General features: G+C 41.6%; 1 protein-coding gene across 6 annotated transcripts in view; it reads right to left on the reverse strand.

The window, feature by feature from the left end:
- The window catches only part of FNDC3B (fibronectin type III domain containing 3B), a 350,375-nt gene that overhangs the window by 70,986 nt on the left and 251,927 nt on the right, over positions 1-27,462 (reverse strand). For all 6 annotated transcript variants that reach the window (XM_065942284.1, XM_065942279.1, XM_065942281.1 and 3 more), the window contains 4 exons: positions 26,637-26,788; positions 22,107-22,166; positions 13,283-13,421; positions 10,315-10,368 (listed from right to left, as the gene is read on the reverse strand). In XM_065942284.1, coding sequence (XP_065798356.1) covers positions 10,315-10,368; positions 13,283-13,421; positions 22,107-22,166; positions 26,637-26,788 — 405 coding nt within the window. The remainder of the gene's footprint in view (positions 1-10,314; positions 10,369-13,282; positions 13,422-22,106; positions 22,167-26,636; positions 26,789-27,462) is intronic.

Here is a 27,462-nt window from a genome sequence, read left to right on the forward strand (position 1 = left end):
AAAGAAAACTTCACCCAATGAGAGCAGAGGTGAGAGGAGGCTGGAAATCCACACTGGAGGCTGGATATGTGATCGTTCTGGCACAGACCTAGCCACCACACTACTGACCTCATTGGACATGAAGCCTCAGCGTGTTCTGGACCAGCTCCCTACTGCCAGTGTCCACCAGCCAAAAAGAACAGATTTTCAGGGTTCCCTGACTTGTTTCCATTTCATAATCCTGGGCATGCCCAAATGCTTTTTCCTACCACGCACACTGAGGTTCACTCAAGGACAAGGTTAATCTTCACTAGAACGAGAAGAAATTTTGGAGACAAACCAGCTGTGTGTGAATAGACTTCAAGGCGCTCACTTGGTGGGGAGTGAGGCATCACAAACCCACGCTGCTTCTTTTTTCAGCTGAGTTCCTCTTCTCACTCATGAGTTCACAGTCCTCGCTAATATGCATCATCCTACACTCAGACCTAGCCTGCAAGCATCCACTCATAGTCCTGGGCACTGAGACAAATGGAACTGTTTTCCACCCAGGGCGCTTGTCCTCCACTTCTGGTTAAAACTGCTCCTCAGAAAAGCACTCCATTTGCAGGGGGCTCAGTCATGTACACAACATATATCAAATTAGTCTTTCCACAGTCCCAAGCTCCTGTTTGGCCTCCATCACCTCTTGTTACCATCGAACAGAAATACTTGGCGTAGAATCTATATTCTAGACTCCACTGATCAGCTTAAGCTCCAGCCCTCCAGGAGGCCTGGTCCCTGATGCCACTGAACTCAATTTATCAGAATTCACCGGACCTAGTCTGTACATCTCATTGATCTGATCCTTGGTGAACAAGGGGCTCTTTTCAGTTCTCAACTCACACAGTACGGGGTGGCGGTGGGGGGCAGAGGGGTGGTGGTGTGCGGATTATCTTGGGGAGGGGGCAGGTCCCAGCCATCCCATACTTAGAAAGCTCCACTCTGCCCACGTCTGTCCCCCTCCATCCTCATTTTCACTCCCTTGGTAGAAGGGTCACACATTTGGTTACAAGTCCTAGTAAAAATCAGAGTCCAGATGTTCTTTTAGGTCCTACAAAGCTCCTGCTACGTTCTGAAGAGTGCCAGCTTTCTCCCAGACTGTGAAAGGACCCAATCTCAGACCAGCAGGGGTGAAAGAAGGCAGTGTGGAGGCGTGTGAGACGTAACTCCTGTGGCTACAGAGCAGACAGTGAGTCACTCCTGGGGACAGTTTTCAAGATGAGTTAATATAAACTTCAGGGACAAAGATATCTCGAAATATTATTTCACTCTTTAAGATGAAATCTGGGGGTAAATTATAAATAAAAGGTTTAAAATGTTTTAAGTAATATATTCTCTATTTTCTCACTTTATCTTCTGCCCTTTTACTATCTACTTAAGTATTTTTCTTTTTAATTGAGTTAACAATTTAAAATGAGCTGTTAAAAAAGATGATAAACATATTAGTTTCTATGTTTATAAACTCCCTCAAAAAAGGAGGGGGGGAGGGAACACTTTGCTGATCGCCTGTGAGTCATCCAAAGGAGGACGACACATGAAGTGCAACAGTAAGGCAGAGACACTAATTGGCAGGAACGCGGTTTTGCTCATGGGTTCCCTCTCCTCATCACTGAGAGAGCAGGCACTGACCTCTCCCATGTGTTTAGTGAGAAAAGCCAGGTTTGTGCACCACTGAGTCACGGCCTGCCGGGCCAGGGATCTGAGTCCCATCCTATTGCTGTCTTTCTGGGGCACATCTGTCTGCCTTCTCCTCTTCCCAGAACACTCAGAGGAGAGCAGGGGCAGGAAGAGAGTTACGCTGTCCTTTCTAAGTCCACACCCTTTCAGGGCATGGTACCTAAAACACCGGCTTCCCTGGCGGCTCAGTGGTAGAGAATCTACCTGCAGTGCAAGAGACATGGATTTGATCCCTGGTTCTGGAAGATCCCCTGGAGGAGGGCATGGCAACCCACTCCAGTATTCTTGCCTAGAGAATCCCCACGGACAGAGGAGCCTGGCAGGCTATAGTCCATGGGTTCGCAAAGCGTTGGACATGACTGAAGTGACTAAGCACGCATCTGAAGCACTGTATGTGCCACACAAAGATAAAGGGGAAAAGATCAATGATTAGGACAGTCAGGAGAACCTATGTCACCTGGTGATGATTCTAAACATGTCCAAACATTCCTTGATTCCCCATCAGAGACGAGCAAAGCCTACGGCCCTTTCTCTTGAACGTGGGTGGGTTTGCGACTCTCTTGTCATGACAGAATGGAAATGAAGCTGTTGTGACTAGCAAGGAGAGGTCTGAAGAGGCAATGACGTTTCTGTCTTTTTACCAGAACATTCACTTCTGCAGTGCTGATTCCCCTGAAGCTGCGGTGCTGTGAGAGAGCCTGAGACAAAGCCCCCCTAAGCCAGCAGTGACCACCAGACTTGTGAATGAGGATCCCGCCAGAAGGTTCCGAGCCCAGCCAACAAGCCCTCCCCAGCTGAAGCTCCAGAAGCTGGAATGCAGACGAGCTAATTCTCCAGTGCCTTGTCCAAATTCCCAACCCTGAATCCACGAGAAAAGAAAAGTGACTGGTTTAAGGCACTGAGTTTTGAGGTAATTTGTTATGCAATATTACACTTATCTATTTTGATGTCCATATATGTTTATAATATGAAGTTTTTTATAAACTTATAAATTCCTCCTACACTATAAATAGCCAGGATGTAAGGGAGCAGAAGCGAGTGTGCTTGGATACAGTCAATGTTCAACATCTGTCTGCATAAAGGGCCCTCAAAGCCATCTAACAAAGTAAGGCTTTTGAATAGATTTTTAAAAATTGTTTCTGTAGAATCTAAAAAACGTAACAAGATTCCTAGATAATAAAGATCACCCAACACTGTTAATCAATGGCAATGCAGTCACTTCATCTTAGAGTAACATTTCAGAGAATTAAAAATTTTAATAATGCTATCTCCAGATTTGGAGAAAACCCTGGGGAATATTTTTGTATTTAAATACAGATACGCAAAAGTCTTTGGGACACAGCTTAGGTATGGCATAGCCTAACGCCTCAAGAGTGAGCAAAGTAAATAATCTATCAAAGGACATCCACACGTAATCACATCTCTATCTGTTTGATATCCGTTTACAACACATAATGGAAAAAAGCTCCAGTGAAGAAATCAATTTACACATGTGTCTGCCTATCTGAAAAGTGGTATCTAAGTATATAAAAAGTATTATACAACTAATTGATAAAATCTAAGTGTAGGTGTTAATTTGTAAAACTATGTAACTGAAAACAGATAAAAGTAGCTTTTCCAAATCTATGTTCCTTCTTTATTAACTTAGTATCTTTATAAAGCTGCTCGTGGTATTTGGGAAGAGGAATCCTTAAAATGGGTTGGTTCCCTGCTAAGGAACTTAACACAGCCATAGCCAATTCTATTCATACAACTTACATATACTCCAACTATTTCAAGCCACAGTATTTTCCTGCCAGGAGTGGTTCTGTAGACCGTGGGGAATGTGGTTGCTCTGGCTAACGGTTCCAGTTCCCCTGGAGTGTACTAACAATCTTGGAAGCTGGTGTTTCTAACTCTGGTACCAAAGTATTGACATATATACGTTACTGTGTGTAATATAGCTAGCTAGTGGGGAGCCTGGTGCTCTGTGATGACTAGAGGGGTGGGAAGGGAGATGGGGTGGGAGGGAGGCCCAGGAAGGAGGGGTTTTACATATATATATATAAGTATACACACACATATATATACATACATACTTATAGCTGATTCATGCTGTTGTACGGAAGAAACCAACACAACATTGTAAAGCGATTATCCTCCAAGTAAAAATAAAAATGGGAAAAAAAATAGATGAAGTTGGCTGACATTTTCAATTGCCTTCAAATTAACAGATTGGAAATGATCCTTCCTGCTCCTCTTTCTAGCACAAGAAAATAAGAAAGGCCAACAAGTGTGCTAGAACCCATGGTGAACCAGCAACCTGTGTGTGACTTGTACTCCTGATGTTTCCTTGATCTATGGACCTCCTTCTCTTACAGGCAACATGCATTTGGCTGTCAGGCCCCATGTGCTCACGGCCCATGGCTGCTGGATCCAGACATGGGCTGAGCGATGCTGGGCTGGGTACTCTCTGTGACAGCATAGTTCAATCTGTCAGAAACATCAGTGATAAATCAAATAAAAAATAAGGCTGCACCGGCCAACTGAACTACTGCCAGGCTCAAAGATTTAGTCTGCTAGTACATCTATATTTAGAAGTTGTTCCAGGGCTGGCGGACCCTAGGCAACATCAAAGATAAATGTTGGCTTCAGAAATCAAAGCTCGTAAGTGTTTAGCATAACCATCTATAAGAAGGGGTTCAGAACAGGGAGGTGGGTGGATTCCAAAGTTCTTTATGCCAAACCTCACTCTCCCCTCAGTGATGCCTCTTTCACTTCACTGACCACTCTGGCACAGAGGAGATTTTCAAAGGTAAGAAAAGGGGGGAGTTTGTGGCTGCAAGATACCAAAGGAATACTGCATGCATTTTATTCCCTGGCACACTAGTTTTTTATATTAGTGGGAGGATCTTGGCTTCCTAAAACAGCCAAGGATAATCCCTGGTTCAAAACCAATAAATGCAATGTTTCTGTATATCCCTCCAAATGTGGAGGTTTGCCAGATGTCGAGTGCTCTGCTAAGACAGATGTGTTGAGACTGTCCCAAAGAGAAAGAAAAGGCGAAGCGAGCGGGTGATTTTACAATAGGCTGCCTATACAAGGGACGAACCCAGGGATGGCTGGCTTCAGTTTACCACCTAACCAAGGCCCAGGTGGCCATCCTGTAGCGGGAAACTAACAAACAGAACAAATGAGTTGATGAATTAGGCGCTGAGGACACAGGTGATACAGCCTCAGCTGGAAGTTCTCCAGAATCCGCTGCCCTAACACATAACTCCCTCCTTCACACATGCGACAGGTGGTAAAAAGCATGGAGAAGCAGCTTCTGGCGTGCAGACGTCTGAGGGAATGAGAGAGCTCCTTGTAACTCAGCTCTGCCTTTGATACCTACAGACCTCTCCGAGTTACTAAATCCTTCCTTGCCTTGTTTCCTTCCATAGAAGCTGCAGTGGAGGAAGCTATTCCCCTGGCTCTCAGAAACTACCCTTGGATGTGGCAGTGAAGACTTGTGATGTGGCAAAACTCTCTCTGCCAGCTCACTAATCTGGCTTTTATGTAAAAGATGCTTTCTGATGGACAAATGATAAAGGACTTACTCATTCTCACTCTCGAGAATGAGCAAAAGAGCTCATGGGCCTGGGCGAGTGGCAGCCTCCCCTGACTTGCGTCCAGGCATCGGTGATGGACTGGGGAGTGGACACTGGCCTTTCTGGTATTCTCCACTGGGGCAGCAGGGCTCCCAGAGACAGCGGTACTCATGGCAAGGCTCTCTTCATCCATTCTCTAAGTCACTCTGCTTGTCAATGCTATGGTTCCTCCTGGAAAGGCTATTGTCTAACCAGAAACACCATGTGCAAATTCACTTATGGCAAGAAGCCTTTTGAAAGACTACCAATATGAACACCTAAGTTAAACAGGTGCCTAAGAATTGATACTTTTGAATTGTGGTGTTGCAGAAGACTCTCCAGAGTCCCTTGGACAGCAAGGAGATTAAACCATTCAATCCTAAAGTAAATCAACCCTGAATATTCACTGGAACGGCTGATGACTGAAGCTGAAGCTCCAATACTTTGGCCACCTGATGCGAAGAACTGACTCACTGGAAAAGACCCTGATGCTGGGAAAGATTGAGGGCAGGAGGAGAAGAGGGTGACAGAGCATGAGATAACTGGATGGCATCGCCAACTCAATAGACACAGGATAAAGTGAAGAACAGCGAAGCCTGGCGTGCTACAGTTCATGGGATCACAAAGAGTCGGACATGACTTAGCAACTGAACAACAAGTTAAACAGGAATCTGATTAATAAATCAGAAACCAAGCACCTCCTTATGAGGCCAGCTCAGTCCCTAAATGATAGGATGCATGGCTGGGGCCTGTGGCGTGCTCTGGGTTTCTGCAATGGGGCTGCTGAGCCCAAGCTGGCTGCTTTGTGGGTCCCCAGGGGATTCTGGGCTCTACCTGCTGGTGGCCTTTTCTGTTTGATTTCAGAGTATCCCTTGATTTCTCCCATATTTATTTCATTCGTGGTCTACTGTTTGACAGCTGTGTTCACTCATTAGTCACCGGGAAACCCAGATGTGACATTCCTGTTTGGGTGAGCTGAGTCACGTGGGAGGGAGAGATTCTTGAGAACTCCACTAGTCACATTCCCACAAAGCTATTTTTCTGGTTCCCTTGAATATTCCCAACATGTCATGTCTGGAGGCAAAGCTAATGGCAAATTAACATCTATATATAGCACTGACATCCGTTTTTGTTTAGTTCAAGCCAGAGCCATTAACCTCAGGGCTCCTGTATAAATTCCCGACAGAAAAATGTCGTATTTCTTTCACACAATCCTTCTATAATTGTTGACTTTTCCTATCCCAGATCTGAACGTTAACGTGCTTAGGTGACATGAAATAATCATTACACAGAATCTGTCATTGAACAAGTTATCTCATTCAATCTTAACCTACTTGTGAGATGACAGACACTTTTTCAAATGGAGAAGCTGAGACCCGGGGGGTTAAATTATTTGTTTGACTAGTTTGAGACAAAGCAGTTCACCCAGTTCTCCTTGGGAGTACACCACACCACTGAACACATCAAATGAATCCATGCCACGTATTCACAACGAGATCTTAGGAGACCTGCATGTGCACTGAGGAACAAGCTGCTAATAGCAACAGTTAGCATTTCTGTAGAGCAGAAGTTAAAACAACATCTAAGAGCAAAACTCACACTTCAGCTCATCTGAGTCATTCCAACAAGGGGAACGTGGCCAGGAAAGGCTACACCTTTCCAAGTTATGAAAACTGATCTATTTCAGGGGAAAATTGAAACCAATGGCTATGACCGAAAAGCCAGTAACACCTGTGTGTTCCATTTTCAGCTGCTTATTACTATCTCATAGTTACAGTTACTTCCTGCATTGATGGAAAAATTAAGAGTGTCTAGGCACAATTATTAATGGAGAAAAGTAGGCATGCAACACCCTCTTGCAGAACCATTAGTGAGTAGCCTCCAGGTGAATTCTTTGAACAGTGATGTGACGTTACTGGCAATGAACTTAGGAGAGAGGACATGTCAGTCCCCACTCCCCCACCCCCCCGTGCTTCATGGTTGTTTTCTGTTCCCCAATTAGGGTCACACCTGTCTTCAGAGACCAGCAGGCGGCTAGCTATTGATTGAGGTGGCTTTCCCCAAGGCCAGCTCAGCACAGCATTCTCAGGGGTGGCACCCAGCGGCCTCTCTGCTACCGCTCTTTCATTCATGAAGGTCTTTTTCTAGAGCCGGACAGCAGTACTTGAAGCTCTGTACTCTTAGTTTACTAACACCTTCAGAATTTTACACTGATTATTTTACTGGAATGGTGATTACAAATTGAGGGAAAGAATAAAGTATTCTGGGAACTTTAGCCAATGCTGATATGATAAAAATATGGGGACACCCAGACCTCCATGGCGGGCATGTATGTGGATGGGGTCACCTCACCCAAGCTGGGATTTTCAGACCAGGTGCTCCAGCAGGAAAGGGGCAGGTGTGACTCCTGAACACAAGTTTCTTGGAGACTGAAGGACACCTGCTTGCCCTCAGGTGGAGATCTGCTCCTCTGCACACCCTACTGCTGCCCTTTAAGCTTGTTTCTACAGCCCCCTGGGTGCCAGACAGGCTGGGGGTGTGTGGCTGGAAGAGGCGAACTCTGGCTCTGGAGAGGGCTGGGTGTGGGGGAAGTGACTCCGGCCTAAGGCTGCTCTGTTCTCCTACCCCAGTGCAACCTCCGCCCCCCCTAACCGCTGCGGTCTGGAAGGAGACCTGGTAGCAGCTGCACTTGGCTCAGAAACCACCAGCAAAGGTTTCAGAGGGAGAGTCAGAGCCTGGTACACTCACTTCCTGCAGGTGGGATGGTGTGCTGTGCGTGTATGTTTGATTTTCTTCTGAAGAATAATTAAGCCACAGGTCATAAAAGGATTCCTGTGATGACCTATAGCCAATTAGCCTGAAATCTGCAGGAAAGCTCATCAGAGCTGACACTAGTAGAAATTCAAAGGTGGGAGGGTATATAAAGAGGAAAGGGAAAGAACCAGGAGGAAAATGAGGACAGGATGGAAGGAGAGCAAGGAGGGAAAAGGCAGGAGAAGGCCCCAAATAAACAACTTCACACTTTGTGGTCACCAGCTAAGAGTGGGTCCTATTGATTATAAATGGTCATTAGACAGCTTCTCCATTTCATCTGAGGCTGTAGTATGTTCTTCCCAGAATCGTGCCAGGACACTTTCAATTCAAATTCGAAGGGAAGATGGCCAACAACTGAGTCACCATTACCATTTCCTGTAGCACCTGAGTTTTCCTTGGAGGGCCCATTCAAGCACTCGACTTCTCTGACCTTACTTAACTTATGAAGCCATGGTCCAAGGCAGAGAAGAGGAAAAACACAGGCGCGCTCCACCCCCCACCCTCCCCCAACACACACACACACACACACACACTCTCTCTCTCTCTCTCTCTCTCTCTCTCTCTCTCTCTCTCTCTCTCTGCTGGGCTCTGAGAAGGCATGTGAGAGGAAAAAAGCCTTCTCTTTCCCGAATCTATCTCTCCATGTAAAACCTCAACCACCAGGGCCATAGGGGATGGTTTCACCTTCCAATCAAGCCGCCTTAAAACGAAATCCATCTAATCTGTAAAATATACTAGTTAAGTCTGAGATTTCACCAATCTGTACATAGGAGCCATTCACAAGGATCCTAGAAACAATAGATCATTGTCTTTGGTAACTTGGAACTCTAGCTGTTCAGACACAACCCAGATGAGAAAATATGCTTCTGCAAAAAGTGATAAAGAGCCCCCTCTCCACATCAAGATTCATCATGAGAATTTCACCATTTTCATTTAATACTGAGTTAAAATATTTTTTCCTACTCTTGACAAGTTGATTTTTTGCCTAAGCTTGTGTGCTGAATTTTTCAGTGCCTTTAAGTCACAAGGACTAGTTAACTTGGATGGCACACCAAATCCCACATTGCCTGTATTTCAAATCCTTAGTCCGTTTGCTCTACCACAGAAAGAGAATAAAACATGGCTAAATGAATGAACAGAATAGAATAGTACTGTTGCTTTTTAGAAGGAGAAGATTTCTGCATCCAGTGTTTCCAGCCTGAAATTCTGTGCAGTGTGACTGAGGCCAGAAAAGCACTGGGTCACTATTCAGCAGAGAGCGGCCTTGACTCTAAGAAGACTTCACCATGGACACTATACAAGGTCTCTGGTGAGAGGAACACCAGAGGTGGCAGTGCTCCAGGATGGTCCAGGGAGGGTAAATGCACGTGGGCAGGTGAGACCCAGTGCAGCCCACCCTCCACGCCCCACTCCCAGACAGCATTCAAGAGGGCAGAGCTCGCACACAGAACTGAAAGCAAAGACACAAATTAGGCTTCTCAGGCCACAGTGTGGTCTACCTTATGGAAACTATTGATTGAGGCTGACCCTTGGCAGTCAAGATAAGAAAGAAGTCAGTTCTATATACTCATTAAAGTGAAGTGAAAGTCACTCAGTCATGTCCGCCTCTTTGCGACCCCATGGACTATGGAATTCTCCAGGTCCATGGAATTCTCCAGGCCAGAATACTTGAGTGAGTAGCCTTTCCCGTCTCCATCGGATCTTCCCAACCCAGGGATCGAATCCAGGTCTCCCTCATTGTAGGTGGATTCTTTACAAGCTGAGCCACAAGGGAAGCCCAAGAATACTGGAGTGGGTAGCCTGTCCTTTCTTTAGGGGATCTTCCCAATTCAGGAATCAAACCGGTGTCTCTTGCATTGCAGGTGGATTCTTTACCACCTGAGCTATCAGAGAAGTCCTTAAAATACTCATTAATGTCTGGCCAGATAGTAAGGCCTTCAGAGCAGTTAGACCCTGTCTTTTCTTTCTGTGGCATTTCCTACAAATAAGCCAAGTAAATATACTTTAATGCACAATTCACTACATTTCAGTCCATTTTCATTTTCCACAGTCAATAACTATTGGTTTAAATTTTTCTCTACTTACATTATTTTTTCCATGTGTTTAGCATATCTTCAAAAAAGAATAAAATGGCATTTGTTCAGCAGTTTCATTTTTGAAAGGTGTTTTAGATGGATGAACATGAAAATATGATTACCTCATCCCACTCTAAAAGGTAGTTGGTGATTTTTGAACCATTGTCAATTGGTGCCTAAAAAAAAAGAAGATAAAAAAGAGATTAGAGAAAACTGTTTACAGACAAAAGTTTTGAGCTCTCCACCTTGGTTCAAATACACTATCTGTGCTAGTCCTAGGCTCTTCCCATAGGGCAACAACTCTCTGTATCACCTCCATTTCCTTGGTCAAACATTACCACAAACCAATTTTAATCCAAGTCAACTAGTAGGGAGAACTCTATTAATAAATCATACCCCACAAACAGCCAAGCCTGCCTTGCCCACCACCCCTGCCCTTTACACCCACACAGTACCCTAGTTCCTTTGTGGGTAAAACTTTTAAGAGGCACTTAAAAGTTCAAGGGTAAGGGAGAGAAATGCAGAGAAACAGGTACGACACGTGGGAGTCGGACAGGGTAAAGCTGACCCACCTATGTTTAAGAGTTCAGAGTCTATATTTTTGTAACTTTCCCCACACAGTTTTTGTTTTAAAGAGGTTAAGATTAGAAAGCCTTCTGTGGCATTAAGATTGGCCTTTTTTTAAACACTGAGAAAACCTGGGATCTCCTGGAGAGATTACGAGGGGCAATTAGCCCTTAGCACATTAACCAAGAGAAGTTTCATCATTTCCTTTCCTCCTAAAATCATAATACTGAGATCTCCCTCACTGAGAAAACAGGCTTTGGACAATGGGAAGAGGAGTAAAAGACTCGAGAAAAGAGAGCTTTGTAAGGTCAGACCCGCCCGCAGGGGGTGCTACAGTCAGGTCCCTCACAGCAATAGTGAGACCACGTCTCAAGCACAAATACGCCTGCACCTGGATTTTCCCAGGACGAGAGTCAGAGGTCCACAGACCACGGTGAGCTGCCCCCAGCAAAAGGCAGCCGAGTCACCAGAACCACACGGACGCCGCTTGGCTGTCTGTCACAGGTGGGCTGCTATAAGCTGCTCAGTACAGGGCTTAGATTCTTTTTCCAAGAATGCATGGGTGTTCTGAGGGACTGGGAGAATATATGCAAATCCCTTACTGAACTGTCCCGGTCTTATACAGGAAGCACCCAAAAAACAATAGCTGTTGGTTCATTGTTCTTAATAATAAAACACCCAGGGCTCAGTAAATATGAGTTAATTAACAAACCCTTATCCCTCACCTCTCCTTCCTTCTTTTCCTTCTTTCTTCTGAGTCCTAAAATCTGGGAGTTCCAAATGTTTTACTCCCACTAACTCACTCCAAATACAAGTGAGTGTTGTATATTCTACTACGCTGTAATTTCAGGCTTTTGTGGGCTCAATTTGGGAGAAAACATAGGCATGTATTTAAAGTGTAAATAACGTACGAAATCAAAGCTTTAGTTGAGAACCCACTTCTCAGGTAAGGACTACATTTAGGATGCTCATATGTTCCTCTGTGATGCTCGGCCCCACCACTGAGTCTCTGAGTCCTTGAGGGTGGGGACACAGATCCCGGTACTCGTGCTGCCCTGTGTCCTGGTGCTAACAAAGTGATATTAGAGGACCCCGAGCTCTCTCAGTGTCCTGGTGGCTTCAAGGACAGGTGGGGAGCCAGAGCGTGGTCCTCCTGGCCTTGCGCCCCAGCTGGAGTCCCTGGAAAACAGCAAACCTGTTCTAAGGACATGAAAACTGAACTGAATCCAGAACTTTCAACTTTGCACATACCTGAATGGAACAAAAATATGCTTCTGATCTACAACTAAATAAAGGGAGAAAGAAAATGTGAAATATTTTCCTCCTAGTAAAAAACCTTTTTCTTGAAGTTGCTGGTCTGCCTGAGACCTGAATTATATCCAGGTTTTGAGCAGAATGTATGTATCAGTGATTCCCAACTTAAGGTTTGTAAGACCTCACGGTCCCTCTGGGAATCTTAAAGAAGATTATCTTATACTCTCCAAACAAAATGGATTTTTATTCTTTCCTTAAGATATATTTACATATGTATATGTGTAAATAATGAACACATTTTAAAGTAGATGTGTATGCTTCAAGAGCTTAAACAGTGATGACCAGTTGGGTGTTAAAACTTTAAAAAGGTGGGGAATCATTGACGTGGACTATCCCTGGAAGCCAGAAAGGAAAATAAAATAGTTCGGATTCTACAACTTTGCCTTTGTCCAAACAACATGCTCAATGTTGACCACTGGCTACTAGAGGGACCTACGAAAGTCCATGCTGTTGCTAATGACTATGCTCAACTGTTTTTAACAACTCCCAGGATAAACTGGATCCTCTGGTCTAAAACAAAAGGACAATGTATTTCTTCACCAGTAACACATCTCCCTAGTCATCTTATTTGCACATTAGTGTTCTTTCCCAGTACTATAAGTCTTTATTATCTTGACTTCTATTAATTTTACATTTTGAACTATATTTTAAAGTGTTAAGTTGTATTTCATGAAAACTACTACATAATTCAGATGTTAAAAAATAATTAATAATCCTAACTGATCTGAGGTCTAACTGGCAAAAATTTCATGAAACCTTAATGTAGTTTAGAACACTAAACATTATAGGCAGATTTAAGTATTAGACATTTCAGAGTCACCACTGAAAGAAGCCAACAGACCCATAAATCTACTTTAGCTGTAAATCTTTCTTCATAAAACTTTTTACTCAAGTCCTCAAATGCCTGTTGAAATGAATTAAACTATTAGAAAGTGATGACATTTAGGTATCTTAAGTATTTTTACCACTTATAAAGAACTGCTCATTACCCTAAAACTCCCCTGCAAAGAAAGCTAAAACTTGATTTCACAGTTCTCTCTCTCATTCTTTTGCCCAATTTTTACAGAGATGGTAACTTTTGATATCACAATAATTTGTTTCACAGTCAAAATGCAGAAAATACCAACACCAAAATGGAATATTGCTAAATAAACGTTTCAAACAGTCACAGACTTCAGAACATTCTTCTCGACATGTTGCGTTACCCACCTTCCACTGCAAGGTCAGTGAACTTTTGCTCCTGTGGGCCAGCTTAGGTGGGAAGGGACACTCAGGTGCGCAGCTGTGGGTGGTGAAGCTCACCGGCTCAGAGCAGGACCCCTTTACAGAATTATACATAGCGTATACCCTGAAAATGGAAACACAATACAGTCAGTGCCAGAGGCCTATCACACAACACTGGGGTGTTAATCTCAGCTTTGCCCCAGGGTTTCCCTACAGGAACAGAATTTCTTATGTAATACACACTGCGACCCTTATTTTTATTTGCTAGTTTTGTTCTGACCTAACTATGGTCACCATTTTCAGGGGAAAATAATTCCAGCAGGTCACGTGCCTCAATGCATTCTCTCCTCCCACTAGTTGTCAGAACCACCCAGCCTCATTTAAGATAGGCAGAGTCTACTGACCGGAAAAGAATAGGCTAAAAAAGGACATATCCTTATTCCCCGAAATGGTCTCCAAGTATATATTCTAAAATCCATCAAGCCCCCCTCTCTGGTTGACTTTGTCTGGAATAAGGCTAAAAGTGCAGTTGAAGGTTGGGTGGAAGGAGACAAGAAATGGTGGGGAGAGCACAAACTGGGAGAGAGAGGTGGAAGTACAAACAATAAGGTAGATACCATCTTTGAATTGTCTATCATATTGCAGATATTTAAATAGAAATATGAACATTTCACACAGAAACAGGCTTGCTACTGCCAAGTGCATCTTTCTCTAGTTCAATAACAACATTGTTCAGGTACAGTTTATCCATGTGAACATCCAGCTCTTACACCTGGAGTCAAGATTAAAAATGTGCACTCTGAACATTAAAATGCCTGGCTCAACATTCAACATATGGACCTGATTTCTCAGAGAAGCTGTGAAGAAAAAGCATGTAACACACTATTATAAAACGGCACTCCTTGCAAATAGCGTAAAATAGGATTATGCTGATTTTTATCATCTTCCTTTCTACTTTTCCTTTTTTTTTTTTTTTAAATATTGGGGATTTAAAAAAAAAAGCTTGAAAACATACTCTTCCAAAAAGACAACAAAGAAACCTTTGCGGCCAAAAAAGATGCATGGATTAAGCTATTCAGAATTGGTAAATACATCAAGCCCTCAGTTCTTAACAATTCTTTATGAGGTGCCATTAGACAGAACACTCAGATTGGAGAAGTGCAGTAAACTTCCCAAAGCTGCACAGCTGGAAAGTTGGATCAACTGTACTCAGTCATGGAGATCTAACTGCTATCCTGCATTCCCCAATGTCCTGACTCATCTTGCAATTATGTTTTTCTAAACACCCACAATTCACTTCCCCTCACTCTGCTCAATGAATAAACAACAGCTAAAGATAACATTATGGAAAATAGGACCTACCTAGGTATATGATTTTTAAAATCCTTTCTCCTCAAAGTCCACCACAAAAATTTTACAAAGGCCATACAAGTCAAAAGAACTAACAGACATGCCTCGCTTCCATTCTAAAAGGTAGAACACATATTTACTGGCTATTTGACTTGTTTGCCTTACGGGAGCATACCATGATACGTGATCCAAACAAAAGATGCTTTATCGTTAGGTACACCCAACCTGATGAAAGAAATGCTCCTTTTTGCATTCACTGTAAGTAGGCAAATGATAATAGAAAATGGAATGGCAGATTTGGCAGGATCATTTCCGTGCATCAGGACAGGCTTGGTTGGGAGTAAATTGCTTAAAATGAATCACAAAATGTTCCAGACATGGGCAGAGTTCCAGCTTGAACTTTAACAGATCAGTTGAATTCTCCCACTGATCACTCATGGGTTGTATTTGGCCCAAAATATGTGTGCGGGGAGGGAAGAAAGATGGTGTTAAAATATTACCTCCACCTATGAATTAAAGGACATTGGCAATGACCACCAGAAGAGAGACGAGCAGACATCACATACTCTTAAGGAGAGATCATGCCACTATCTACAAAATCCCTGCCAAAAAAACGGACGCTGTATCTATTTAAGCCTCTTCACTGCTTTGTAAGAAACGTGGAGAGAACACCATTAAGCAACACTGCTGCTGCTGCTAAGTCGCTTCAGTCATGTCCGACTCTGTGTGACCCCTTAGATGGCAGCCCAACAGGCTCCGCCGTCCCTGGGATTCTCCAGGCAAGAATACTGGAGCGGGTTGCCATTTCCTTCTCCAATGCATGAAAGAGAAAAGTGAAAGTGAAGTCGCTCAGCCATGTCTGACTCTTCGAGACCCCATGGACTGCAGCCCACCAGGCTCCTCTGCCCATGGGATTTTCCAGGCAAGAGTACTGGAGTGGGGTGCCATTGCTTTCTCTGCATTAAGCAACACTACAGGGATGCAATCAGCCTAATTCACATGTGGAAAATTTTACAGACAGAATTTTATTTATTATTTCAACAAATAATTGCAAGAAGAGAAAAAAGGATGGAGGGAAAAATCTATAGCTTAAGAGAAACTGAAGAGCTATCAGCCAAACATAATATGCAGACTATGTCTGAATTCCAATGACAACAAACTGAAGGAAAAAACCTTCATTTTTAGGACAGTTTAGGAAATGGGAACAGTCTCTGGACTTTAAAGACACTAAGGAATTTACAATTTTTGTTTATGTTGGATGGGCAAGGGGTGTGTGATGACGGTAATGTGGTTCACAGGTGAAACAGTATGTCTGGACTTCACTTCAAAATAAGTGTTGGGGGAGGGGGTTGGTGAAGGCACCAAGGAAATAAAAAGTTGGGTGGTGGGCTTATGAGAGTTCATTAAATTACTGCCCACTTTTGACTACTGAAATCTTCAGAAATAAAAAGTCAAAAATTAAGCCAATGTTGGAAAAAATGGAGATCTCATTTTAAAAAATGAATCTCTGGCTTCTCTTGAAGAGTATAAGTTCTAGCAACACTGAGCTGCAGAGCTGAATGACAGACACTGGTTTATTCTGATTTATTTGTTTATGGCTGTGCTGGGTCTTGGTTGCTGCGCATGGGCTTTCTCTAGCTGCAGCAGGCGGGAGCTACTCTCTAGCTGTGGTACACCGGCTTCTCACTGGGGTGGCTTCTTTTGTTGCTGAATACAGGCTCTAGAGTGCATGGGCTTCAGTGGCTGTGGTATGTAGACTCCGGAGTTGCAATTCAAGGGCTTTAGAACACAGGTTCAGTAGTGGCGCGTGGGCTTAGTTGCCCTGCAGCATGTGGGATCTTCCCAGACCAAGGATCAAACCCGGGTCCCCTGCAATGGCAGGCAGATTCTTAACCACTGGACCAAAGTCCCAAATGACAGAAATTAAATGAAACTGAGAGCAGCCCCTCTATAGATGGGGCAGGCGCTGTCCAGTTCAGAGTCCCTGTCGCTCCCTACCATCTACCTGGCACTGAGGTGGCTTTTTAAGCTGCCTTTTACCCAATCCTCTTTACCCACTTTCATTCCCAGAAGATATCTCATGCTGTGGTCAGTAGGCATTTGCTTCTGAGTTCAGACTGTACTCAGGGAGACCAAGTTCTAAAAATCCGCAAACACATTCAGCAGCAGAACTCCACGTGGGTAACAGAGCAGGAAACGAGGGAGGGGATGGGCCTGCCAAGAACCAGCAGACCACAGTTAGCTATCTGGGAAGACCTGGACTCAGTCCTAAGTTCATTCTATATTTTTAATGAGATTCTTGGAGTCACAGATCCACACTTAGGCTAGCGAAACACGAATAAAGGAGGCTCCTGACAGGCAGACCGGGAGGATGACAGTAGAATGAGGGAACCTGATGGCACAGGTGAAAATCTGAGGCAGCTGAGGACGGACAGTTGTGTGGGCCACTAGGAGTCATTCCCCTTGTCTTTAAACTCAGAGAACATCACAGTTTGTCTAAACGAGGAGTCAATGCTCTGCACTGATAAAAATCTGTCTGCAAAGGAAACAAGATCCATTTTACGTGCCATTTTATAAATGTGCTGCACATAGGATCTAAAACTTGACATGATTATCAAAGCGCCTTATGATTACGTCTGTCAATTCAAATGGTTTAGTGAATAGATAGCAACTAATTGCAATAATTACCAGCTCCATTTTCACCAGCAACTTTCACAGAAAAGTCTGTGGAAATGGCATTACATTTTCAAGAATGCTGCAGTAACGTTTCTCACATGATGGTGTGTTTTCTCTACTAATCACCACGTGATAGGAGGATCTGTGGAGTTGGACCAATGTCCTAGGTTAAATATATCAGCAAACAATTCAGTTCTTTAAGCAATTATACCAGCAGAGAGGAGGACACTTTTCTAATTAATCTTGTGCTGGGTTTTTACATTTGCTTCAGTTTAAATACTAACTAACTGCTTATGAAACAGGTGCTCCAAGAATTTCAGAAATTTGCCTCCAACTTCCTCCAGCACATCTGTAACATACTAGGAGCTACAATTTCTAGTCAATAACACCTATTTCATAACCCTACTCTAAGCTAGTCAAGCCCATATTTTTGGAAACGTTTCATCACATAATTTTTCTGGGAAATGTTATTACATGATATCATCTCTGGGCAACTTCTTTGCCAAATTGTTTATGCCAGTGACTGGAAAATAGCTTCACATTTTGTCATGAAATTGCTATCAATTTCATCACTCAAATTTTTGATTATCCTATCACTTATAAAAATATAAATTCTTGACCCCCCACAGTAAAATGATTGCTTCAATGTCAGTATCAATTATAAAACTACCAATTAAGAGAGGAATATACTTTTCTTTGCATATGTGTAAATAAATGAATATATAAATGTTTTTGATTATAAAAGTTACATACTTATGCATAAGTATTATAAATTAGAATGTGATTTATTTATGTGTATATATGCACTAGAGTTTTCTTATCCCTTTTTCTTCCTCAACATACACGCACACACACATGGGAAATTTTGCATTGGTGGTGTTATACAATATATAACACAATGCCTTATATGGAAGCACTGAATAAATACACTTTGACAATAACAAATTGACTCCTTTTAAACCAAAAGAAGCAATTTGTTTAAGAACTGGGTAATTAAAGTGATGACCTTAGTAAAAATAACTCAGGACTCAGCACCTAGATTTTTTAAATCAACATAATAGAAAAATTATTGAGGAATTACTTTCCTCAATCATCAGGAGAAAAAAAGAAGTGGTTGAATATGTGGAATAATGACACAAAAATACAAGGAAAAAAGTGAGGGGAAAAAATCTTATAGCCTGGAATGTCTCAGGATACAATTTTTAATGTGGAATTTGGCCTGGAGGGCATGGCAAGTGCCAGTCTAAACAGCCACAGACATATGATCTATAGCACAGTCTCAAAGATGCCACTGGTCTCTTAATAAATTATTCCCAATAACAGTGAGGTGATGGCAAGTAGGAGTCCAGAGCGACTCTTGCCTGGAAACCGATGCCAAGCCCCAGACAGCTCAATGACAGAGCTCCATGACCGAGAGACTGCGACTCTAGAAGTCCAACGTGCTATCCATTGCTCCACCGAGCCACGACAGCCACTTTAAAAAATGGTTATGCATCTGGCTGATGAACTCAGACAATACTCACTCACAGGAGGGAGGAAAAAGTTGGAAAAGAACTCATAGAGATAACAAGCAATCAATGTGAAGGGGATGGGATCAGAGTAGCAAAATCAGAAGCAACAAAAAAAGGAGCCCAGGTGAGACATCGGTACCTGAGAAAGAAACCCGTCACTCTACGGAAGTTATCTGGACAGAGATTTCTGCCAGTCTACATCGAAATGTTTACTACTAAGAACTGGAAGGGGATTCAGCCGGCTCGGTGCTGCTAAAAGCATCCTTGTTTTCATCATCAGCTCGCCACACTTCTTCCAAGGCAACACTCTCGAAATTGGTAATGTACAAATAAATAAAAATGGCAACGAATATAATGGCTCATTTTGCAGCTGTATAGTAACGGAATTCTTTTGGAGTTTCTATTGTGGAAAAGTGAGGAAATATTTCCACACAGTCTTTGAGGCCTTATAGTTCAGTTCAGTTCAGTCACTCAGCTGTGTCCGACTCTTTGCGACCCCATGAATCACAGCACGCCAGGCCTCCCTGTCCATCACCAGCTCCCGGAGTTTACTCAAACTCATGTCCATCGAGTCGGTGATGCCATCCAGCCATCTCATCCTCTGTCGTCCCCTTCTCCTTCTGCCCCCAATCCCTCCCAGCATCAGGGTCTTTTCCAAGGAGTTTGAGGCCTTATAGGTGACTATTAAATTTAAAATTATATTTGAGGCCACCGTGTTGATAAAAGTTTATATTTTTGGAATCAAGATTCTGAGAATATTAATATTGCATCATAAAAGAGATTTTGTCCCTTTTTTCAGCAACAATTATGATACATCTTTATCTCAATGAAATAGTGAGTAGTATGGTCAAACTATACTTAGGTTCAAAGAACCTGCATCACAAAGGTCCTTTTTCTTTTTAGAACAACTTTGGAATAATAAAACAAACAAAAACAACATCTATACATGTTACAGGTTTATAATAGATTTGCACATATATATAATTTGCTTTCACACCATCTTTCTGAGGCTGATATCATTATCCTCATTTTATGAATGAGAAAACATGGTCATTAAAGTTTACATGGCTTGCCTAATCACACACCTACAGTAAGTGACGGAGCCATTAACTCCATATTCGAAGCTCTGTCTACAGCTGAAAACAATACAGGGCAGAGGAAACTGACTCTAAGAAGGGGCTGAGAGTCTTCTCTAGTTTGAAAAATGAAAGGCTGTAGAGTATAAGGAAAGAGAAGGAATGGTCTACATAGCCAGATCAAAGTGACTCCCATTTGGACTGTACATACTTTTCTCAGTAAAGAATTTTTTAAAATTCTAGAAGAGGTTATGACCAAAGAGAGGGAGAATGTTCCATCTCTCTGGCCAGTAGAGTGCTAGGCCAAATGATAGTTGGTGGTGCCTTAGGCTGTGTACGTGTAGTGTCACATATGTGTCAAATATGTCACTAAGGTGGGGTCCTTGATGTGTCAGGAGGAAGTCTGGGTCCAAGGCCCCCAGGAGGTAACATTTCTTTGGGGGATTCCATTAATTATTCCTTTTATCTGCCCAGAAGTTGAAGGTGTTCAAAAGACACGTAAGAAGAATTCATGTGCAAGTAAACTCTACAGTTTACCCTTTGTGAGAGGGGTTTAAAAGAAACTAAGGGAAACAAGAGACAGGACAGTAAATAAAGGGCAGACTGTGACATTTAAATCTTTTAAAAAAAGATGTCATCGGCTCATGGATGAGCAGAAAATTAATAAAGTAAACCTTCAGTAAAGCAATGGCAGTGAACATTAAAAGAGAAAAAAAGAAACACATGTTAATAATGTCTCATGGAAAACATTTACATGACTCCCTATACGGTGTTGCATTTTCTGTTGTTTTTTGGTTGTTAAACCCACTATTTGAAAGAATAGTTAAACTATTATCATCTCTGCTTCACAAGTTACACAAATCTTTTTGTTTGTAGATGGTGTGGAAAGTTCAATACGTTTGGGCTAAAGTTAACTGACTCCAAATCCAAAAGTTCTGATTCAAAAGGGAAAAGATGGTTGCCATAGAGTTCATCTAAACAGTGCGGTAGCTAAGCAGATGTACACTTTATGACTGAATGTAAAAACCAGCTCTTTTATGTATTGCTTTAAACATAGCTTTAAACACTTGTGCAGCTAATAAGATATTACTACCTGAACACACCCCAACTTGCCCTACTTTTGTTACCGAGAAAATTTTGGCATGGACTCTCTGTGATTGACCGAAGTTGAAACAGTCAATTCATGGCAGAACCAGACTAGAAGTCAAGCCTACTGATTATTAATATAATGCTCTTCCCATTAGGCTATGCTGTCTCTACTCCACCACAACGGAACATGTGTCAACCAACCACTGTAAAGTATAACAAAGGATGTGTGCTTGATGCTTGCAATTTTATTACATAATCTTGATATACACATTCACAATTGAAGAAAGGAGAGAGAATTTGTTGTTGTTCACCCTATTAGATAAAATAAGAATTTCTGGATAAATTAAAAATTATATAAAATGAAAGTTTTAATTAAAACTTAAAAGATATTATGGATCACACTCAGATTAAGAAATCTGCCTATTTGCAAATGGATGTATCTTTGAATAATCAGATGAGCTCTGATACTTTTCTCTTTGCAGGTTGGTGGTTGGCAGGATTTCTTCCTAAAATTAGCAGGCCCTGCCTTCCAGAGCAGTCATGAAAGAGATTGCAAAAAAATCACAGAAGAGATTTTAGACTACATATCAAACTATGTGAGTTGTTTTGGCAAACTGCATTAGTTCTTGTTAGAGATAATTTCGATATTTGCATTACTAGACTTCAAATTCAAAACCTATTGCCTTTTACGGTCCAAACTTGAAACATGGGAAGGACTTTATTTAGTCATTCATGCTGAACATATGGTTCGTATGGAAGGTCTATAATGAAGTAACTGATATACTCATGGTAAAAAATTGTATTTGCTTTATAGAAAGAAAATATCATACATTAAGCCACATGTTCCAATAGATCTTAGAAGAATATGTGAAATAAAAGTTACTTTATAAAAATAATTTAAAAATTCTGTTCAGGGTATCATCTACTTTTCTATGACCAGATGCACTTCTGTGGACTCCAAATCTTGATGCCAGAAAGTGAGGGACACTGAGGAATGGCCAATGAGCAAAGGCACTGAAACTTTTAGCCAGGCAAGTGCTGTTAACCAGAAACTTTTAAAAAGGAGCATACCATTTATTTTAGCAATCCGAAGTCCCCAGTACTCACCTCACGTGATAATCGGTTGCTGGCCTAAGATCTTTCAGGTTACATTCTAATTCTTCTCCACTGCAAAGAAAAATCATGTATTAGTCAACGACATCAGTTTCAAAAATAAAATAGGTTTTGGATTTGGGTCTTATAGTCATGTACAAACAACAGTTCAAGAACTATTATGTCTCCAGTTCAGTTCAGTTCAGTCGCTCAGTCGTGTCCAACTCTTTGTGACCCCATGAATCGCAGCACGCCAGGCCTCCCTGTCCATCACCAACTCCCGGAGTTTACCCAAACCCATGTCCATCAAGTCGGTGATGCCACCCAGCCACCTCATCCTCACTATTATGTCTATTTCTGCCATATATCAGAAATAAACTTCCCTATTTGGCATTATCATTTTTTCAGAACTAGCAAATTAGATTCCTTTGAATCATGTCATTCAGGATCTGGAAAATGGTAAGGTTAACTTATGAATAAAATTCCAAAATGTCTTATCACTTCTTCAAAGTAACTACATAAAAGTAAGTAAAGAAGCAAGCAAACTGAGTAGACAGATACAGAGATAAATGTGTAAACAACAGTACCAGCTGTCAACTGAAGGCGAAGCTCAGACTCACCCTGCAGAGAACCCCAACCATTTCAACTTCTCAGCTTTCTTCAAGAAATCTCAATCTGCTTCCCTCACATATCAATACTAATAAACAGCTCTCTTATAGATACATTCCAATAAATAGTTCTCTCACACAAAATAAAACCACTTATTTGATCAGAAACTGCAAATGAACCTTGACTTAATCATGAGGAAACAACTAACATAAAATATGGAATGTTCCCATTAAAAATTTTTTTAAAGGTAAGAGGGGTGTGTAGGGGGCATAACTGTGTTCTTCAAAAATGTCACTGTCTGCTCAACCACAAATAAGAATGAAATTCTGCCATTTGTAACAACATGGATGGACCTGGAGGGTATTATGTTTGGTAAAATAAGTCAGACAAAAATGCTGTATGTTATTACTTATATGTGGAATCTAAAAAAAAAAAAAAAAAAAATCAAACAAATGAATGAATATAAGGAAACAGAAACAGGTTCATACATATAGAGAACAAACTAGGGGTTACCAGTGGGGAGAGAAAAGTGGGGAAGGGCGAGATGGGGGTAAGACATTAAGAAGTACAAACTACTTTGTATAAAGCAAATAAGCTACAAGGATATCTCATATAGCACAGGAAATATAGCGAATGCTTCATAATAACTTAAAATGGAGCTCATCTATAAAAATTTTGAATCACTATGTAGTATACCTGAAACTAATGTAATACTGTATGCAAACAATATTTCAAAGAAGTAAATAAGTGAGTTTAAAAAAGAAACCAATGGGTTGCTCCTAAACATGATTTAATCACAATGAGGCCAGCAAGCTCCAGTGCTTCCCAGCGTGCTGGAATAGGAAGGACACAGAGCCACCCTGACGAAAACCTCCCACAAATGTTAAAAGGCTGCATCTGATCAAGCTCCAGAGCTGACGATCAATTAATAAGAAATACAGGGAAGGAAGATTAAATGAAATTCAGAGTGGTAAAAAAAAAAAAAAGTGATCCACTCTTTGCAACTGGTCAAGAATTTTAAAAAAGGATGGGAGATATACCTGAAACCAATATTGTAGATCAACTATACATTAATAAAAAATTTTTAAGTTAAATTTTAAAATTAAATGTATTTATATATAAAAATACATTTTAAAATATAAAACTTTACAGAAAAGAAAAAGGATGAGGACACTCTTCTAGATTAAAATGCATTTATGAGACCTAATAATCCCAAGCAGTAAGTAAACTCCGTTTGGATTCCAAGGGGAAGAAATCAATATTAAAACGTATTTTTGAGACAATTGGGGAAATTTGAACATGGTCTGGGTATTAAATGATGCCAGGCATTATTGGTAGCTCTTCTAGATGCTAATGAGATTGTGTGTTACCCAGTCGGGTTTGACTCTGCGACCCCATGGAGTGTGGCCCTCCAGGTTTCTCTGTCCATGGAATTCTCCAGGAAAGAATACTGGAGTAGGTAGCCATTTCCTTCTCCAGGGGATCTATTCCTAACCCAAGGACTGAACCTGGGTCTCCTGCATTGTAGGCAAATTCTTTACTGTCTGAGTCACCAGAAAAGCGATGCAGTTATGTAAAAAGTGTCTATGTTTATCTATATTGAACTATGCAGGAGTAAATCTGACATGTTATCTGTGAGCTGCTACCGAATTCTTCAATCATAATAGCAATAATAAAGATAAAGGGGACATGAGTCAAATGTGGCAAAATCTTGAAAATTTGTTAAATCTGAGTGATGAATACCTGGAGCTCACTGTATTACTTTTGTCTACTTTTCTGTATGTTCGAAATGTAACCATAATTTTAAAAATATTTTAAACCTCTTGACCTGCTAGGTTTAACATTTTTGTTTTTGAAAGAGTGTGTATATGTGTCAGTTTTCCTTATTAAAGCAGAAGATAAAAAAAAAAAAGTCAGGGTAATAGAAGACAATGAAATATGGCAGAAGTGTTCCAAATTAAAGAAGGTTGCTGAGACAGGACAACTAACCGCTGTCTTTGACCCTGAATGGATCTCGTTTTGGAGGGGAAGAAAAATGCTACCAGACATTACCAACCAACAAAATGGGAATGTAGATGATGGACTGGATAAAAATATGGTACTGATGTAAAGTCATGAAGTTGGTAACTGCATTGTAGCTATTTCAGAAAATATTTTAGGAAACACACTGCAATATTTAGCAGTAAAGGGCCACAATATTTAAAACTAATAGGAAAAAACAGATTCAGAGAGAAAAGGCAGGAGAGAAAATCAAATAGTAAAGCAAATAGAGTTAAAAGTAAATAACAGGTGAATCTGGGTAAAGGATATGCACATATTCCTCGATCTCTTTATTTTTGCAACATTTTGTAAGTCTGAAAATTATTCAAATAAAAATGCTTTCTAAAAGTTGCAAACTGAAGGCCAATGTCTACACCTTGGCTACAGCTCTGCTGTTTGACTTGACTTTATCTTTAAAGTTTTTAAAATTTGCTCAATAATTAATAGTGTAAAATTAGGATTGCTTACAAAGCAACTCAGATTTTCAGCATTTCCTTTAAAAAAAAAAATCCAAGGAGTTCACAAATCCAGACCTATAAACCCTTATGCAACAACCTATTTCAGGTGAGTTGCAGCTGCTTTCTCAATGAAGACAGGAATGTTCCCAATCACTTCATTCCCAAGCTTCCTACTTTCTCACCTATGGGCATCTAGGACTCCAGGTCCTACCACCAATGATCATCATTCGTTGATAGAATCTGCTTCCTAGTAGGCTGGGGGAAATGGCGCTATTTTATTTTGTTAAGGTCACTACCAATTCTGACTTTTCAAAACAGTACCCAAGAGAGTTAAGGGGTTAGCAATACATTCTGAGGACAGTGAGAAAGCACCACAGGGCTCTTTCACAGGGCAGCGACACGGCCTGATTTCTGTTTCTGCAGGGTGGAGGCTGGATGGGAGGAGAGCTTGCCAGGGCGGATGCTGGAGGGGCCTGAGGAGACTCTTGCAGGAGTCCAGGAAAGGATGACAGAGCTCCATGGGCAGCCAGAGGAGGACAGAGTGACTGAACGGCTGCCTTCCCCTCTCTTCCCCCCTTTTCTTTGTCCAGAAGGAGACATATCCCCACAGCAACTTAGTAATAAGGAATGGGGCTGGGGTGGGGGGATGCAAGGTCTGTAACAGGGAAACAGGAGAGAAAAGCAGTCTGTCTGGCAGAGGAAGAAGTGGACTTCTGTGACCTCACGACTCTGGGACCAGGCAGCACTTCCTGGGGCCAGCCACAGAGAGGTCACACAGACTGCCTCCATTTCCTGCTCTGCAAACCTGAGAGTACCCAGCAATCACAAAAAAGAAAACGCTTGACCCTAAAAAATATTTTATCTCATTTAGAACACAGCTATAAATCATGTGAATGGTTAATATCTGGGAGTTCATAAAGTGGAAGAGGATAATCTCTTATTCTGTGTGCTAATAAACTTCTGACTATTTAAGATAGCCTCCAAATAAAATGCTTCACTACACACTGGAAAACTATCGTACAGGATAAAAAGTAGGCTGAATAGAAACCACATTGTAGAATTTCGAAAAAACCACACTGTAGACTAGTAAAAGGTCTGGGCCTAAAAGGTGACCACAGGAGGGCAGGATAAATGCCATACTCGCTCTTTGCCCTGCCAACACTAATGGAAAATCTGCTTTGGTCCTATGCTGGCAAGCTAACATAACCAAGTGGCACATCTGACCAACACCAAATGGCTCTATAAAAGTCATTTCTGATCAGTAATTACTCGGGACAAAATTAACTCTTGACATTGTAATTATCACTAATTCTTAGAAAGAACTATTTAAAGGAAATTTTACAAAGCCATTAAATTTTTCTTTGTTTTTTTATTCTCCTTAATAATGCCAATTTCACAGTTTAGCAGCTGGAGAAAAACACATGGAAATATACATTACCTGTAAATGATCTTGTATTTTCCATCTCGTCCTTTGTCTGACAAAGCCACCTCATAACTGTAGGGAAAGGGAAGAGCACTGTGGGGTCCACAGGAAAGTCCAACAGGGGGCGTCCAGGACAACACAACGGTTCTCGCCTGAATGTTAGAAACCTGAGGAAGAAAACAAGAAATCACACACCACACTTCTCCTCAGAACATTTTGTGATTATCAGCAGTAGCATAAAAATGGCTCAGGTTTAACTCAGGAAAAAATGATTTTAATTTACAAATTTATTTTAATTGCAAAGAAAACCCATTCTATATTGTGTTCTCTTGTCAAGGTCCTGATGTCCAAACTGTAACTCCTGAAATATCTGTCCTTATTATGCAAACTTATGTCCAAGTCTGGTGTAATTCACAGTTGGTCCTCCAGAGAGTAAAAATAATGTCATGTCCGAGAATTTTTCTAAAGGTAAAAAGTTGAACGTGATAAATCTCCATGATAGTACTTTCTGGCAGACTCCAAGGCTTGCTTGATGTCGAATCATCCTGCAAAGCCAAGATCTTCCAAATCATGCTCCTCGAAGTCCCTGGGAAGACCTTCAGGGTGCGGGAGGATGGGGGGAGGTAGGGCTGGGAGTGGAGGTAGAAATGGAGCCACGGCCCAGGCTGACAGCTGGCAGAAGTGCTCCACCTCTCTAGGCTCTGCTTTTCCCTTTTGTTTTGGCCTCCACTTAAGACTTCATTTGAAAAAAGGAGTCTGGGACTCTAAACGCCCCAACTCTTCCCCTTGAGCTAGCACTTAACACTGTCTCCTGGGCATCCTCAGCAGGACTGAGACCCAG

The sequence above is a fragment of the Muntiacus reevesi genome, chromosome 8 (genome assembly GCF_963930625.1).
Source record: "Muntiacus reevesi chromosome 8, mMunRee1.1, whole genome shotgun sequence".
Taxonomy (NCBI): domain Eukaryota; kingdom Metazoa; phylum Chordata; class Mammalia; order Artiodactyla; family Cervidae; genus Muntiacus; species Muntiacus reevesi.